The sequence below is a fragment of the Aulostomus chinensis genome, chromosome 2 (genome assembly GCF_037954235.1).
Source record: "Aulostomus chinensis isolate RoL2024-O1b breed Wild chromosome 2, RoL_Achi_v1.0, whole genome shotgun sequence".
Taxonomy (NCBI): domain Eukaryota; kingdom Metazoa; phylum Chordata; class Actinopteri; order Syngnathiformes; family Aulostomidae; genus Aulostomus; species Aulostomus chinensis.
In genome coordinates this window covers 1963536-1980609 of record NC_141321.1, presented here as the reverse complement: position 1 = coordinate 1980609, position 17074 = coordinate 1963536, and the positions used below count along the sequence as shown (strand labels likewise).

General features: G+C 48.6%; 1 protein-coding gene and 1 pseudogene across 1 annotated transcript; one reads left to right on the top strand and one right to left on the bottom strand.

Moving 5' to 3' along the window:
* The first annotated feature begins 1867 nt into the window (after positions 1-1867).
* Positions 1868-6307, top strand: LOC147268757 (uncharacterized). The gene is made up of 3 exons (XM_086192179.1): positions 1868-1987; positions 2763-4096; positions 6223-6307. Exons 1-3 carry the CDS (start codon positions 1979-1981, stop codon positions 6305-6307), a joined length of 1428 nt encoding a protein of 475 aa, XP_086048305.1. The 5' UTR covers positions 1868-1978.
* Positions 6308-10249: 3942 nt separating this feature from the next.
* Positions 10250-14700, bottom strand: LOC147268756 (axonemal dynein light intermediate polypeptide 1 pseudogene; annotated as a pseudogene).
* Positions 14701-17074: the final 2374 nt, after the last annotated feature.

The window sequence follows — 17074 nt, the reverse complement described above, 5'->3', positions numbered from 1 at the left end:
CCATGGACTGAGCTCTGTGCAGGGATGGTGGGTAGAGATGATGCTGGGACTACCTGGTCCTGGTGGGACCGACTGGTCCTTCTTAGCTGTGTATGATGGTCACGCAGGATCAAGGGTTTTGAACCAGGAGGTTAAAGACCACCACACGCTGACTGTCTAGGCTGAGCTTTCTATATTCAGTGGTTTAATGTGTCTGATGTCATTTTCAGTCCAGTTGCTTATTTGAACTGTTGATGTGTGGCTCTGTTGGCCTGCTGTCCCTATGTGGTCTGCCCCTGGAGGGTCCACAACCAGAGGTCTATTTTCTGAAGTTCTCCTTTTGTTCCCCATTAGAAGAGAGGAGACAGAATTAAGATGAACTTTATTTCAAAACAAACTGGAAGGGAAAAGTTGACTCACTTTCTTTGGTTGTTTTTTTTTTATTGAATCTCACTGAGATTTAGTTTTTTTTTTCCTTTTTTTTATTTTGAAAGTTCCTTCAGTTGTTTGTTTGTTTTATTAGTTGACTTTTTATCCTTTCATTCCAAAGTGCTTTTTGTTGTTGGTTTTAAATAATAAAAACATTTTCAGTGCTAATTGGTAATAAAATGTTGAATTTGTAGTGTAATGGTTTAATGTATGTTTTTAATATCAATGTTTTTTATACAAAATGTTTCTTTAAATAAATGTTCTTCATTTAACGACGTATTCTCCCCTCTTTATCCCTCTTAATTGTTCATTCAGTTTCTCCTCCTATTTATTCCAGTTTTATCTCTCAGTTGTGAACTTTCTCTCTGCTCTTGGTCCAGGGAGAAAGCACCAGAGACTTGTGTTTGCTCCAGGTTCAGATTTAGGAAGGTTTTTGCTGCTTTTTGCTCCCTGAATTCAGCTGAAAGCTGAGGCAACTCTCCCAGGGCTGTTTGGGCCCAGAAAGTCCAACATTACCAAGCTTGGTGTCTCTGGAAAGGTCAGACTTCACCTTTCCATTGAGTCAGAGCTCATTAACATGGGATCATGCTAGCTTTGAATATCAAGTCATACATGTGGACGAATCCAGACAGAGAATGAACTCCAGTAGGTTGATATCTGGAGGCTTCACCAACCGTGGTACGTGACACTCAGACTCTCACAATCAGACAGACAGTGAGAGATGGTGGAAGATGTGGTTCAGCTGAGATTATTGACCTCAACTGATGAAAGATTCCCACCCAAGGGTTTTCATTAGTAACAGGGACTTTGTGAGGCCAGATAGAAATTATGATCCTGACTTAAAGGGACTCAGACCTCCAGCACAAGTTCAGTGCAGTGACTCTCTACATGGAGCCCAGTAACAGACACACTAAAGGTCACAAGGTCACTGTAAAAACACAGCTCCTAATATGGAAGATAAAAGCAATTTATTTTGTGTTATCAAGGAGTTTGGGTCTAAAAACAAACCTGAAAATCTTGTCTTCTTATTTCCATCATCACTCACCAAACAAATAGAGCCTTACAGTCTGACTCCTCCTAACAACTCCCCCTGCACAGCCACTTTGTTTCAGGTGCTGCCTCTTGCACCTGAAACAAGTTGTGTTAAGTTGTGTTTGCTTCTTTCCCAAAAAAGCTTCCTACTTTCCATGTGATTCAATAAAATAGCTATTTAAAGCATCTGGTGATTGGAAAAGCGAGTGAATCCTAAATGTAACACTTGAGGAACGTCAGATATTCTTCCGTGATTCTCAGGTATTTGTTGAGCTTTATTTGCCTATCAGACGCAGTCAACGCGAGACTACAACTTTTACATGCGTAGAAGAAGAAGAAGAGGATGACGAACTCTGGTTGCTATGTTCGGTCTCCAAGCGCGTCATTCGCGATACGACACGACCGTTAACAAACGTCGTCACGTGAGCAAAGTCGCAGGTGCGTCAGTTCGCTCTCAGCTGCTGACAGACATCTTTACACAAACCTCACTTTTTCAAGCGAACAGAACGACTTTGAGAGGAATTTCGTGGCTTCCAACATGGCACCGGTGAGCTTGATCATGTTTTGATGAAATTCTGTGTTTTTATGTTGATTCGTTGTTTTTGTGGTTTGTTTCTCTGTGTCACTGTCGAGGCTTCGAAATTGTTCATATTCGCCGATGCGCTTTCCTTGGAATATGAAGGCTTTTTTTGTTTGAAACTCAAGTTTTCTGATAAAACATGAAATTCTTGAATGTGAAAGTTATTGTCGAAATAAGGAGTTCAGTTTCTGCTGAATGAGTGGAACCTACCGTTGAAGTGCTTCATTCAAGCTAGCAGCTCACTTGTTGGTAGACCAGTCCAAGTGAATCCGCTCAGGCTTGATATTGGTCAGAAAATCAGCTTCAGTTTGAGAAGGTTTAGGATTTGTTTGTCTGATAATATTTGATGCTGCATTGAAAACCCTTCCTAATCATTAAAAGGCCTAAATTAAACCAATGAACCTCAGCAGCTGCTACCTACAGGAGCAGAAGCTCTCAGTCTGTTGTCATTTCAACTCCATCTATAAACCAAGCAGACGCAGGACAGAAACAAAACCTGGAATCTTCAAAACCTCCACTTTGAATGCCTCCAATGAAGGAACTCCAGCAACTTAAAACTTTTATTGAAACGGCTTATCATTATTATGATGATTAGGATTATGATTGTGATTTTTATTATTATTATTATTGTTCTTCATGTCATCATCAGACTTCCTCTTGTTGCTCTAAATGTCTCCATAGTCTTCATGTGTCCTGGATGTTCAGCTCTAGTCTGATGTTCACTTTGTTTCCATCTTCACAGCGTCGGAGGCTCAGGAGGGCGGCACCTGAAGGATCCCAGGTGAGATCGCCCCCTTCCTGTCCTTCCTTTGACCCTCCAGCCTGCTCCACACCTCTCGTCCTCTCCCCTCCCTCCTCCCCTCGCCGTTTCTCCCCTCAGTTCTGCTCCACACCTCTCGTCCTCTCCCCTCCCTCCTCCCCTCGCCGTTTCTCCCCTCCTTTCTGTTCCACACCTCTCGTCCTCTCCCCTCCCTCCTCCCCTCGCCGTTTCTCCCCTCAGTTCTGCTCCACTCCTCTCGTCCTCTCCCCTCCCTCCTCCCCTCGCCGTTTCTCCCCTCCTTTCTGCTCCACACCTCTGGTCCTCTCCCCTCCCTCCTCCCCTCGCCGTTTCTCCCCTCAGTTCTGCTCCACTCCTCTCGTCCTCTCCCCTCCCTCCTCCCCTCGCCGTTTCTCCCCTCCTTTCTGCTCCACACCTCTCGTCCTCTCCCCTCCCTCCTCCCCTCGCCGTTTCTCCCCTCAGTTCTGCTCCACACCTCTCGTCCTCTCCCCTCCCTCCTCCCCTCGCCGTTTCTCCCCTCCGTTCTGCTCCACTCCTCTCGTCCTCTCCCCTCCCTCCTCCCCTCGCCGTTTCTCCCCTCCATTCTGCTCCACTCCTCTCGTCCTCTCCCCTCCCTCCTCCCCTCGCCATTTCTCCCCCCAGTTCTGCTCCACTCCTCTGGTCCTCTCCCCTCCCTCCTCTACTCTCCGTTTCTCCCCTCCATTCTGCTCCACACCTCTCGTCCTCTCCCCTCCCTCCTCCCCTCGCCGTTTCTCCCCTCCATTCTGCTCCACACCTCTCGTTCTCTCCCCTCCCTCCTCCCCTCTCTGTTACACCCATCACTCCTGCTCCACTCCTACCATTCACTCTCATTTCTCCTCCTCCTCTCATTCTTCGCCCTCCTCCCCCGGCTTCCATTCTTTCACCCCCTTGTCCAATTCATCATCCTCTTTCTCCTCCATCCATTCTTCCTCGTTCTACCCCTCCACGTCCTCCCACTCCTCATCTATTTTCTCCTCCTCCCATTCTTCCACGTCCTCCCACTCTTCACCTATTTTCTCCTCCTCCCATTCTTCCTCCTCCTCTTCCTCACCCCCCTATTATTCTTCCACCTCCTCCCACTCTTCATCTTTTTTCTCCACCTCCCATTCATCATCCTCCTGCTCCTACTTCTCCTCCTCCTTCTCCTCCCAGTCTTCTTCATCCCATTCCCCCTGCTTCCTTTCTTCCTCCTCCTCCGACCTTTCCCTTTCCCGTCTCTGCCACTCCACACCTCTCGTCTTCTCCCCTCCCTCCTCCCCTCGCCATTTCTCCCCCCAGTTCTGTTCCACACCTCTCGTCCTCTCCCCTCCCTCCTCCCCTCGCCATTTCTCCCCTCAGTTCTGCTCCACTCCTCTCGTCCTCTCCCCTCCCTCCTCCCCTCATCGTTTCTCCCCTCCATTCTGCTCCACACCTCTCGTCCTCTCCCCTCCCTCCTCCCCTCGCCATTTCTCCCCTCAGTTCTGCTCCACTCCTCTCGTCCTCTCCCCTCCCTCCTCCCCTCACTGTTACTCCCATCACTCCTGCTCCACTCCTCCCGTTCACTCCTATTTGTCCTTCTCCTCTAATTTTTCTTCCTCCTCCCCCTGCTTCCATTCTTCCACCCCCTTGTCCAATTTATCATCCTCTGTCTTCTCCATCCATTCTTCCTCGTTCTACCCCTCCAACTCATCTTTTGTTTTCTCCTCCTCTCATTCTTCCACGTCCTCCCACTCCTCACCTATTGTCTCCTCCTCCCATTCTTCCTCCTCCTCTTTCTCACAACTGTTTAATTCTTCCACCTCCTCATCGTCCTCTTTCTCCTCCATCCATTCTTCCTCGTTCTACCCCTCCACCTCCTCCCACTCCTCATCTATTTTCTCCTCCTCCCATTCTTCCACGTCCTCCCACTCTTCACCTATTTTCTCCTCCTCCCATTCTTACTCCTCCTCTTCCTCACCCCCCTATGATTCTTCCACCTCCTCCCATTCATTGCCCTCTTTCTCCTCCACCCATTCTTCCTCCTTCTACCCCTCCACCTCCTCCCACTCTTCATCTTTTTTCTCCTCCCCCCATTCATCATCCTCTTGCTCCTACTTATCTTTCTCCTTCTCCTCCCAGTCTTCTTCATCCCTTCATCCCCCTGCTTCCTTTCCTCCTCCTCCTCCAACCTTTCCCTTTCCCGTCTCTGCTGCTCCACTCATCTACTTCTCTCCCCTCCCTCCTTCCCCCTCATTTCTTATCTCCGTCCTGTTCAACACCTGTTCAACACTCTTTCTCCTCCCCTTCCTCCCACTCTTCACCCTACTATTTCTTCTCCCCTCATGCATCCTCCTCTTCTTCCTCCCCCTCCTCTCATTCATCATCCTCTTTTTCCTCCACTCATTCTTCCTCCCACTCCTTGTCTATTTTCCACTCCTCCCACTCATCCACTTCATCTCCCTCCTACCATTCTTTCATCCCCACCTCCCATTCATTATCCTTTCTCCATCACCTGTTCTCCCTCGTCCTACCCCTCCACCTCCTCCTACTCTTCATCTATTTTTTTCCTCCTCCCATTCTTCCACCACCTACCCACTTATCCTCCTTGTTCTCCTCCCAATCTTCCTCCTCATCCCATTCCCCCTGCTTCCTTTCTTCCACCTCCTCCCATCTTTCCCTTTCCCGACTCTTCTGCTCCTCTCATCTCCTCCTCTTCCCTCCCTCTCTTCTTCCCACCCTCCTGCTCAATACCTGTCCACTGCTCTCCTTCCACTTCCCCCTCCTCCCACTTTTCATTCTATTTCTCCTCCTCCTCATTCTTCTGTCTCCTCATCCTCTCCCTCCTGCCCTTCTTCCACCCCCTCCTCCAGTTTATCATCCTTCTTTCTCCTCCACCCATTCTTCCTCATTATGTCCCTCCAACTCCTTACACTCTATATCTATTTTTTCCTCCTCCCATTCTTCCACCTCCTCCAATTGTCCTCCACTTTTTTCTCCTCCTAATCTTCCTCCCCATCCCACTTCCCCTGCTTCCTATTTCCTCCTCCTCCTCTGACCTCCTTCTCTACCTCTTCTGCTCCACTAATATTCTCCTCTGTCCTCCCCACTGCTCAACTCATCCTCTTTCCTCCCCTTCCTCCTCCTTCTCCCTTTCCTCTGACTCTTCCTCCTCCTGCTCAACTCAGCCCCCCTTTTCCCCTCCCTCTTCATCACTTTCAGCTCCTCTTCTTCTCTCGTCTCCTCACTACGCTCCATCCTCCTTTTCCCCTTCTTCCTCCAGCTCCTAATCCTCCCATTCTTCCTCCTCCTCCTGTTCATCATCTCCTTTCTCCTCCTCCTCCCATTCTTCCTTCTCATCCACCTCTTCCCACTCCCCCTCTTCCAGCTTCTCCTTCTCTCTCCTCCTGCAGCTTCTCCCTTTCCTCTCTCTATTTCTGTTCTCTAGGTTTCGTTTCCTGCAGTCCAACAGCATTTCAATCAAACATGTTGCTCTCCCCAAACTCCAACCTCCAACTCTGATTCTAAGATGATCCTCACTGACCAACATTTCTTCCACCTCCATCATAATAGAACACACTACCACTCAGATGCTGTTGCGACTGCAGGTTTTGCTTTCCCTTCCATGTGGTGTCAAAAAGCAAAAACAGACACTGGTCATGGTGCTCCTGGTTTACTGGGATGGGGTTCGATTCCCTACAGTGTCCTGCTGGCTGTTTGGCATTGACATGAAAGAGCACAGTTCCCCTTCATCATTGTACCAACTGTTACTGACTCCAGTGTTGGCTCACGTTTCTACTCTTAGAAAAATCTACACATTTGATCAGGTTCCAACTTGATCAGTGAGAACTAACAATTTCTACATCTTAACCAGTCGTTCCAGTGATGAAACTCTCAAGGTGCCACATCCACAAGCAGCCATCCTGGTGAATCCCATTCTCTGATGCTACGTGTGATGGTGAGAAAGACCTGATGAAATATTCAGCAGACTTTATCAGGAGGGTTGGACTCCATCATCTCAAAGTTCAAGGAAATGATGGAATAATTGGGGCTCACAACAAGCACCAGGTAATAAATGTTGTTGTCATGTAGGACAACATCAGCAGCTGTGACAGCAAAGATGGGAAGCTGATGGGATGTGACATCAGCTGGGCTCATATTATGATGAGCAGCTGGAAATTCCTCATCTAATCAGTTGTCTTCCCTGTTCAAATCCAATCCATTTGATTGAAGCAGCACGACTGAAACAAACACAAGGGTTCCAAAGTGCAGTACAGCCAGATAAAAATACATGAAGTAACACAACGGAAGCACAATAAAACAATGAAGTCAGTAGGATGAAACAGAATGAAAGAAGATCAAACAAAAAGTCAAATCGATGAGATAAAAATAAAGAGAGAGAAAACACTGTACAATCAAATAAAAGCAAATAGAATCCATAAACTAAAAGGAAGTCAACCTCCTCCTGAGTGTTAAAAGCCAAGGAGAAGAGGTGGGTCTTTAGATGGGATTGAAGAACAGACAGAGAAGAGGCCTGTCTGATATGCTGAGTCAGCTTATTCCAGAGTTTGGGCAAGGCAAGGCAAGGCAAGGCAATTTTATTTGTATAGCCCGTTTTCCCAAACAGTTTGTCTCAAAGGGCTTCACATGGCATCATAACAACATCCTCTGCCCTTAGACCCTCACATCGACTGAGGAAAAACTCCATAGAAAACCCTTTTAACAGGGAAAAATCTGAGAAACCTCAGGGTGAGCAACAGAGGAGGGATCCCTCACCCAGGACGGACAGACGTGCAGTAGATGTTGTTACAGACAAGAAAACAGTTTACAATACAAAATGTGGGAAACACGGAAATGTTAATAACAGCTGAAGAAGGAAGCTTCTGGTAGGGGAGGCAGGGAGAGCAAGCCAGCTTGATGGGGGACTGGATGGCAGACTTGTTCATGGAAGGGGAGCGCAGGCCGGTGTAACAGTAGGGAATAAGAGGGGGGGGGGGCGATGCAGGCGGCGGTTGGGGCTCTGGTGGATCTGTGGAAACACAGAGAGACTGCGAGACACCAAGGCCAAACTACAAAGTGCAACAAGTAATGGTAATGACAGTTCCAAAAATGTGCAGGGAGGAGAGGAGGAGAGAGGGGGAGAGGAGAGGAGAGGAGGGAAGGGCTCCATGTAACCTGATGTGTCCCCCAGCAGTCTAAGCCTATAGCAGCATAGCTATCAATGGTTCAGAGCTACCTGAACCAGTCCTAACTGAAGGCTCTGTCATAGAGGAAGGTCTTAAGCCTGGACTTAAACGTAGTTAAAGTGTCTGCCTCTCTGACCCATGGAGAGATGCTGGTTCCACAGTAAAGGAGCCCGGTAACTAAAAGCTCTACCTCCCAGTCTGTTTGTATTGATACTGGGAGTCACTAAAAGACCTGCATTCTGGGAGCGGAGTGCTCTGGTCGGACAGTAGGGACTAATGAGCTCTTTCAAATAGGATGGAGCTTTATCATTGAGAGCCTTATAAGTTAGCAGAAGGACTTTGAAGTCGATTCTAGATCCTACAGGAAGCCAGTGGAGAGAAGCTAAAGTGGGAGAGATGTGTTCTCTCTTCTTAACTCCCGTCAAAACCCTCGCTGCAGCGTTCTGGACCAGCTGGAGACTCTTTAGAGAGTATTTAGGACATCCTGACAAGAGAGAGTTGCAGAAGTCCAGCCGAGAAGTGATAAATGCATGCACCAGTTTTTCAGCATCACTCTGGGAAAGGATATTCCTAATCTTAGCGATACTTCGCAGATGGAAGAAGGCGGTCCTAGTCACATGCTTTATGTGGGAGCTGAAGGAAAGGTCCTGGTCAAAAATGACCCCAAGGTTCCTAGCAGATGTACTCGAAGTTAGGGTGATGCCATCTAGAGTAGAGATCCGATTCAAGAGTGTGTCCCTGTGGTGTTTAGGTCCAAAAATGATTACCTCAGTTTTATCTGAATTGAGCATTAAGAAGTTAGAAGACATCCAGGATTTAATGTCTTTCAGGCAGTCTTGCAGATGAGTAAACTGGCTTGTGTCGTCTGGCTCCATCGACAAGTAAAGTTGTGTGTCATCTGCATAACAGTGGAAGTTGATCGAGTGCTTCCGGATTATGTCACCTAATGGGAGCATGTAAAGAGTGAAGAGAATCGGTCCTAAAACTGAACCCTGTGGTACACCATATGTAACTCTGCTATACTCCGAATGGTCATTATTAACATTAACAAACTGAAACCTGTCAGATAAGTAGGACTTAAACCATTTTAGGGCAGTTCCTTTAATCCCAATGTCATGGTCTAGTCTCTGTAGCAGGATGCTGTGGTCGATGGTGTCAAATGCAGCACTGAGGTCCAAAAGGACAAGCACAGAGACAAGACCTCTGTCTGAAGCTATAAGAAGATCATTCGAGACTCTGACCAGTGACGTTTCAGTGCTATGGTGTTCCCTGAATCCAGATTGGAAGGCTTCAAAGAGCTCGTTGCTGTGCAGATGTTCATGTAACTGCTCCAGGACAACCTTCTCAAGGATCTTGGAGATGTAGGGGAGGTTGGATATCGGTCTATAGTTGGCTAACACATCTGGGTCAAGAGAAGGTTTTTTAAGTAAAGGGTTGATGACAGCCACCTTAAAGGCCTGTGGCACATAACCTGTGACTAAGGAAAGATTAATTTGATTTAATATAGAAGTGTTGACTAGAGGGAAGGCATCCTTAAGGAGGCTTGTTGGGATGGGATCCAGCAGACAAGTGGCTGACTTGGAGGAACCGACTGCAGAAGTTAATTCTGACAGGTCAATGGGGGCGAAGCTGTCCAAGTATGCACCAAGTCTGGGAGGTGCTTCTATGGGGACTGTAGTCTGTCCTCCATTACTGGCAATCTTCGTTCTAATATTCACAATCTTTTCAGTAAAGAAAGAAAGGAAGTCGTTACTGCTGAGAGTTTGGGGCTGCAACAGCAAAGGCACGATCCCCTCTGAGCTTCCGTTCTCTCCAAATGCTGCCTAGAGAGAACCGGTTTTATTTTAGCTGCCTCCAGTGGTAGAAACTGGATTTAATGACAGAAGCGATCTGGCTGCCAAGTTGAGGTCAGGGTCCATCTTTACCCCCAGGTTTGTGATGGACGCTTTCATGTCCTGGTGTTTCTGATGTGAGTGAATGGACATTTGCCCTGAAAGCCTGAGCTGAGTCCTTTAACTGGACACTCCAATGGATTCTAGACATCATTTACATGTGAATGGTGCCACATACATGAGATTATTAAACTGGGACTGACATACATGGGTGGATATTGTGGATACACACACACACACACACACACATCTATACACACTAAGGTACTCATAAAATGAGCCTATTTTTACTCTTCTTTACTCTTCTTACTTTATTTTTACTTGGCAAAGGCAGCACGTCTGCAGCGAGGGGTCAGGATCTCACACTTGGTTTGCTCCTTCTTCTTCTTTCCAAGAAGACGTATTGGTTTGTAGCCAACAGCATGGAGTTTCTGGAGCTGCAATGACACAGTTTTGTATATTCAGTTGAAAAGAAATGTACTAATGACAACAAAACGAACTAAACACTGATTGTTGGCAAAAATGTGACGTTCCTGTGGACAGCATCCATGCTAGCAGCCTGTAGGAGGATGGAACTTCATGGTGAGTTTCCCTTTTGTAGAAAAATGAACGGATGTGCAAACAGGAACAGTTGATGAAGAGGAAGCAGAGAAGAAAACCTTCAGGCAAACAGCAACAGTCAGGCTACAACATGAATCCCATTTGTGACGCTGGTTTTTCTTTTAGAGAAGCAAAAACTGGAGCGTCAACAATGACGATTTCTAAATGATCAAAACAGAGAGAAACCTTTGTGATTCAGTGACTGCATGGGTGAATGCTGCCACCGCATTGATGCTTGGCAGTGAATACGTTTTCAGCTCTGCAGTGTGAATGCAGTCCATTTGTTCTCTGAACTCTCCACTGCTGTGTTAGGCTGGTATTTTGTTCTGAACACAGAAACACTTGAGGCTCACAGGATTTTCCATGTGGACCACAGAACTGATGTCCAACATTATCTGAGCAGTTTAATGTCATTTTAAACCACCACCCATGAGGGTGGCTTCATCCTTGATGGATGCCACGTTGTGGTTCTTCTTGCAGCCAAAGGTTTAAAACCTCAATGCAACTCCATGAACCAGGATCTCCTCATCTTCTGAACGACTACAAAGGTCCCGTTTTTTTCTCCATCAGTACAGGAGGTTCCAGGGTGCCTGGTGAGACGTTCTGCCTCATCTTCTTGCACATCGCTGCGCTCGGCGGGAATCACTATTAGCTTACAGAGTTGACTTGAACTACCTGGACAAAGGTGAGAAGCTATTTTTCCCTCTCAAGTTAGAAGATCGGCTGCACGGTGGTGCAGTGGTCAGCACTGTGGCCTCACAGCAAGAAGGCTCTGAGTTCGAGTCCCGGATTGGGCACAGGATCTTTCTGTGTGAGTCTCCATGTTCTCCCTGTTTCTGTGTGGGTTCTCTCTGGTACTCCAGCTTCCTCCCACAGTCCAAAGACATCAAAAGGGGACGAGGCTGATTGATTCTCTAAATTAACCGTAGGTGTGAATGGTTGTCTGTCTCTATGTGTTGGCCCTGCCATGGACTGGTGACCTGTCCAGGGTGAACCCTCCCTCTCACCCGTTGCCGCTGGGATAGGCTCCACCCCCCGCGACCCTTAACAAGAATGAGCGGAAGACAATGGATGGAAGTGAGAAGGTTGTTTTTGTAGCCGTGCGTTTAATAATGAAACCGTTGTTAATCATTGCTTTAAGGTGTAAACCATGTGAATTATGTCAAGGTGAGGCATCAGATCACCAAACACCCAGCAGAAACACATCTTAGCTGGAGAGGAGTTAGCGCCTAAGAGACGAATCTGCTTCTGACAGCAGGAGAAACACTTTCAAAATAAGAGAAGAAGAAAGAAACCGTACAAACGGCATTGGCAAATAACGTAGTGGTGCCTCCCTTCAAAAACAAACACCAGAAAAAGATGGTGTTAACCTTGCTGTATCTAGGAAAAAGAAATGAGGACATTCTTGCTATATAGTACAGAGAAAAAGCAGGAAGCAGATATTAAAAACAAGCATTTAAAGAGTTTTCTAATCACAAAATGCCTGAATCCTGTGGCAAAAAGAATAAAAGCATTCAATGGTGAATGTGGGACGACGTGATGCAGCATAGAGTCAGGATTCTTCAAAGTACAGGCACCAGAGCCCTTGGCAGGGAAGAGTCAAGGTTGCAGGTGTCAGAGCAATCCAGGTAAACAACAAAAGACATTTCAGTGATTGGCAGACGGTCTTTTAATTGGATTGAAACAAACATGAAAAATCTACCCCTCCTTAGTGCAGAATTATTTATTGATTTATTTATTTTTTTAAACCTGTCCTGTTCAGCAGCTGGGGCAAGCAGCATCAATGTTCCTGGTGCCTTGTTGTACTGAAGCAGTTTTATCCTGCATAGGAGGAATCTGATAAACTCCTCCTATTGCCATTTGTGTTTAACTTTATTAGGAATGGTACTGGTTCATTGATGAAGCGACCGGACTGAGGCTCAGGAGTGGATAGGAAGAGAGAACAAGGACAGGATAGGGAAGACAAGGGGGAGGGGGGAGACAAAGCAGCATGCTCACAGCATGAGCAGAGCCCAGGGGCACAGGGCCCCCCTGGCCCGAGATCCGACCAGAGCCCCCCAAGAGGTCCGCCAGCGGCAAGGCTGACACCCACCCACACCCCACACCCAGGCGGGGCAGCCACAGCCCACCACAACGACCCGGCCCACCGCCCCCGAACAGAGCTACCCCCCCCCCCAACCCACGATCCCCATCCCCTCTACTCATCCCCTGCTCTCCCCCTCCCCCCAGAGCAGGCGGGCTTCAGGCTATAGGGCACCACCAGCCACCCAGCCGGGACCCTCCACTCCCCCGAGAGGCCCAGCCCACCCGCCGGGGTGAGTCGAAGGGACGCACGCCCAGGACCGCCACCCCCGGACAAAACAATCATACTCTCATCTTCCTCCATACAGGGGGTGAGTAGTCCATAGATGCTGATACGGTCCAGGGCACCTCAGACTTAGTGAAACTGCCAGCGAGCGATCCACTGCACAACAGCAGGGCCCGTGACCAACCCCAGCCCAACCACCACGCCGGGAAGAGGACCAACACCCCCCCCCCCCAAAAGAGCCCCGGCCTGGCCCCCAGGCCTGCAATGGTGCAGTTAGCAAAGGAGGCAGCACTGGACCCACTCCCTGTCCCAGCTGCCCCCCCCCCCCCATCCCAACATGTGTGCAGGGTGCGTGTCGTGCATGGGAATGTAGATGTGATGATGTGGATGACTAGAATGTAGTTAAAATTGGCGGAGGCACCCAGGGCATGGGAGCCCCGCCGGTTGCAGACAGCAGTCTCCCAGTACATCCTCATGCACTCCCCCAAAGCCTAAATGTCTACGATGTGATTAAAATGAGGGGGTCCAGCCCCTCAAGGCCTAGTGACACATAAGATGTGATGTGATGGGACAGAGAGGCAATGAGAGGGGCTGAGGAATGGGCCAGACATGCAGGGGGCCAACTTCCAGACTGGCCCCGCTGACCACCCCGTCACCATTGCAACCAGCCGACAGGGAGTCTAGCCTCTCTGATCCAGGTGTCAGATTGGAGCACCAAGGGGCACTGTCTGGAGATCCGGGCAGAGGGCCCACCACCGTGCTGTGCGAGGGCAGGGAGGGCTCAGGCCCCCAGTGCACAGCGGAACCCCCAGCCAGCAGCCCGTGGTCAGGGCCCCAGTTTGATCAGTATCAAGGAGGTCAGCCCCCATCCCTCAGACGTCCCCCAGCATCCTCCCTTTGTCCGGAGTGGCGACAGTCCAGGACACTGTGCCAGGGCCCAGCCCGCCCGAGGATGGGCCGAGGTTAGCAAACCCCACCCATATGTGGGTGCGACCCCCTGGGGGAGCGGCAGGGCCCCAGGAACATACTTAAAGGAACACACCGACTTCTTGGGAAATCCCCTTGTTGTGTATCAGCTTGACAGCTGGACCAGCAGGTAGAGACCCTCACCAGGTGTCTGATTCTGACGTTACAGCGTCTCCAGCGCCTCCTTATTTCATGTGAATTTCAACATCAAATATGGAGCACAGCTCTGGTTCTTGGGAGCTCTTTGACGCTCTGTGACATCATCGATTTGTCAGAGTGACTTCTTTGGAAGAATGATCTTGAACAGTTGGGCCTTGATCTGCTCATTGGACTCCTTCAGGAGCTGAATCTCCTTTGCACGCCTCTCTGCTTCTCCCAGACGTCTTTCATTTTCCCTCTTCTCATTTTCAGAGGACTGAGCTCTGAGTGTCTTTAGTTGCTCTGTCAGGTCCTGTTTCTCCTTCCGGAGCTCAGAGATTCTTTTCTCCAGGTCAGTGTTTTCTTGGTGAGCCTGCAGTTGTCTCCTGACTCCAAAGCTCACCAAGCTCTTGTGCAGCTTCTGGTAGGAGTCCACGGTTTTCTTGTTCTCCTCTCTGACCCGTGCCAGCAAGAGACCCCTCTCAACACAGCTGATGGTCACCTGCCTGATCAGCTCATCAAACAGCTGGCTGTACAGCTCCCTGCGGACAGGGCAGATGCCTGTTTGAGAGGCCTCCCCTTCCTTCAGCTTCCTGTCCAGTCGTTCCTGGAGGTTCACCACCTCTGCCTCCGTGCTGGGGTCAGCGGACACTTGCTGCACCAGCAGCTGCCCTCCGTCCATCCATTCCTTGGGAGGAAAGATGAAGTTGAGGTTCTCTTCGGTCGAGTCCACAGACACCTGGGAAGATCTGCTTCCTGATTTCCTATCAATCTTAAATTTACGATCATATTTCAGGAGAGAATCGGAAGGTGAAGCCATTGTCCTCTGCAGAGTAAACACGGTGGTAGATGGGTGGAGTCTAAAGAGGCCCTGAAGTCTTTTACATGCTGAGTGTTCACTGATGTCAGTGACACAGAACACTGTCATTGATCTCAGCGGGTCCCCTCAGACCCTGGACCGGGCGTGTCCCCTCAGACCATGGACCAGGTGGTGCCACCTCACCTCAGCTCTGTGGCCATGGAGGGTCTGAAGCTGAAGGTCAGACATCAGACGACTCCCAGCTGGGCTTTGTCAGTGCAGCAGTGATCAGCAGCAGCCAGTGAGATGCTCTCTGCATGTCTGCTGTCATTTGTCAGCTGTCTCACCAAAGCTTTAATCAGGGGTTCACTTCTGCTCAGTGGAGTTTGATGAGGGAGTCAAATGTTCCTCCTCAACAAAACCTCAGTTCTTTCTCTCCTTCAGCATCGTTTCAAAAAGGCTCTTGTTCTTCCTAAAACTGTGCTGGGCTCTGAGTGGTCCTACATTTGCTCTCTCAGGCACCTCTGAGTTCTGAGGGTTCTACTGTTCCCATCATAGTGGATGATGTCATGGTTTCAGAGCATCTCCTTCATGCTGGCTTGGAGCTGGACAGACAGGAGAAAAAATACATTCGTCCATGTTCAGTTCTTTCTTCTCCTGATCGACTTGTTTTGGGTTTTTTTTGCTCATTTTGAGAGTGACATGACTCCAGTGTCACCTGGCTGCTGACATTGTCATGTGATCACAAAAGCACAGGAACAGCTGAAGCCACCAAGTGACACCATGAGCACGCCACGACCATCTGTTGTGTCTATATCACTGGTGCGCGCGCACACACACACACACACACACACACACACACACACACACACACACACACACACACACACACACACACAATGACCCTTGTATCTTTATGAGGACCTGCATTGATGTGCCTCCCCTCGTCTCTCACTCTCACCACCACGACTGCTTACCTGACCCCGACCACAACTGAATTCTAACTCTGACCCAAAACCAAGTTTTCAAACTGCCTTCTTAAGGTGGAGGACCACCCTCACACTGTTGCTTCAATTCAACATCCACCCTGTCCACTAGGACATCAGCTGGTGAGTTGACTCACTTCAGCAGTTCCAGATTAACCCTTTCACGCATGAATGACCACAAACTCAATCAGGATGTGTTTTTCTGTTGTTTTTGTGACAAGAAACAAGTTTCAAACTTCTTTTAAACACTGATTGTTCACTTGTTCACTCCTTCATACATACAGATCAGCCACTCAGGTACACTTTGCAAGTATTGTGTCGCCGTGCCGCCCTCGATTAAAATTCTAATTAAAAAAAAAAGATAAATCATTGGTGCACAGCTGATGTAGTTAAAACCACAGCAGCGTCATCAACAGCCGAGCCAATCAAATTGATTGATGGCGACCCATCCAGGGTGAACCCCGCCTCTTGCTGAGGGTAGCGGGGATAGACTCCAGCTCCCCCTCCACCTCGTTGTGGTGCCTGGCTTGGACCTGGGAACAACAAGAACACTGTTAGAAAACTGTCACTGGAACTGAGCCACAATTGGAGAACTGGGCTTAAGATCTCTGTCTCTAAAAGCAAGGGATTTCTTCATGGGTTTTCTCAAAGGTCTCAACCATTCATGCCATCTGTGTCAAACTTGCCGTTTGCCAATCATCGCACAACCCATGGCCACACCCCCTCCACACGTGGTGATGGAAGCAGTCAGAGACTAAAGTCAGAAGCTAGAGCTCAAAGTCAGAACCCCCAAATTAGCACTGGGTATGAGACAGAGATTCAAATCAGATAAGAGAAGCCCAAGTGAGAACTCTGAGGTCCAGCCAGAGAGGCGGTGGGCCGAGGGCAGGTTTTGTGTATTTAGACGATCCCCACCGAGGGAGAAGCTCATTTTTGTGGACAACGTCTTCATTTTTCAACAAATGAAGCAAAAAATTGTTGGCACTCTTACCTCTTGCACATTTTATGTTTATCAGTAACTTTGTCTGAGTTGCTGGGCCTGGCAAACCGAGCGGGCAGCTCTACTCGGGGTCCTACATGGATAACGTCATTGTAGTTACTGTCCAATGACAAGCCTCGAAATTTGCCAGCTTTTTTTCCTGTCTTAGCCCAGCCACTGCAGCCAGCGATACAGGAGTACAGCATCAAACAGAGACATTCATGTGTTCATGTCTCTGTAGGATGAAGTCAAATGAATCAAAGGGTCTACAAACTTGGTCATGAAGCTGGAGGGAAGGAGGGAAATGTAGCATGTAGATGGAGTCTTGTCATCCCTTCTTTGGAAACCTCAGTCTTCTGGAACATCAACGCTGTCCTCAATGTCATTGGGAATTTTCCACTCAATAAATATCCCTGATTTCCAACATTTGAGGTCTGGTGAGTTTT

Coding starts and splice junctions, on each gene's coding strand:
- LOC147268757 (XM_086192179.1), top strand. Junction 4,097..6,222: donor CCTCGCCATTTCTCCCCCCA/GTTCTGTTCCAC, acceptor TCTGTTCTCTAG/GTTTCGTTTCCTGCAGTCCA.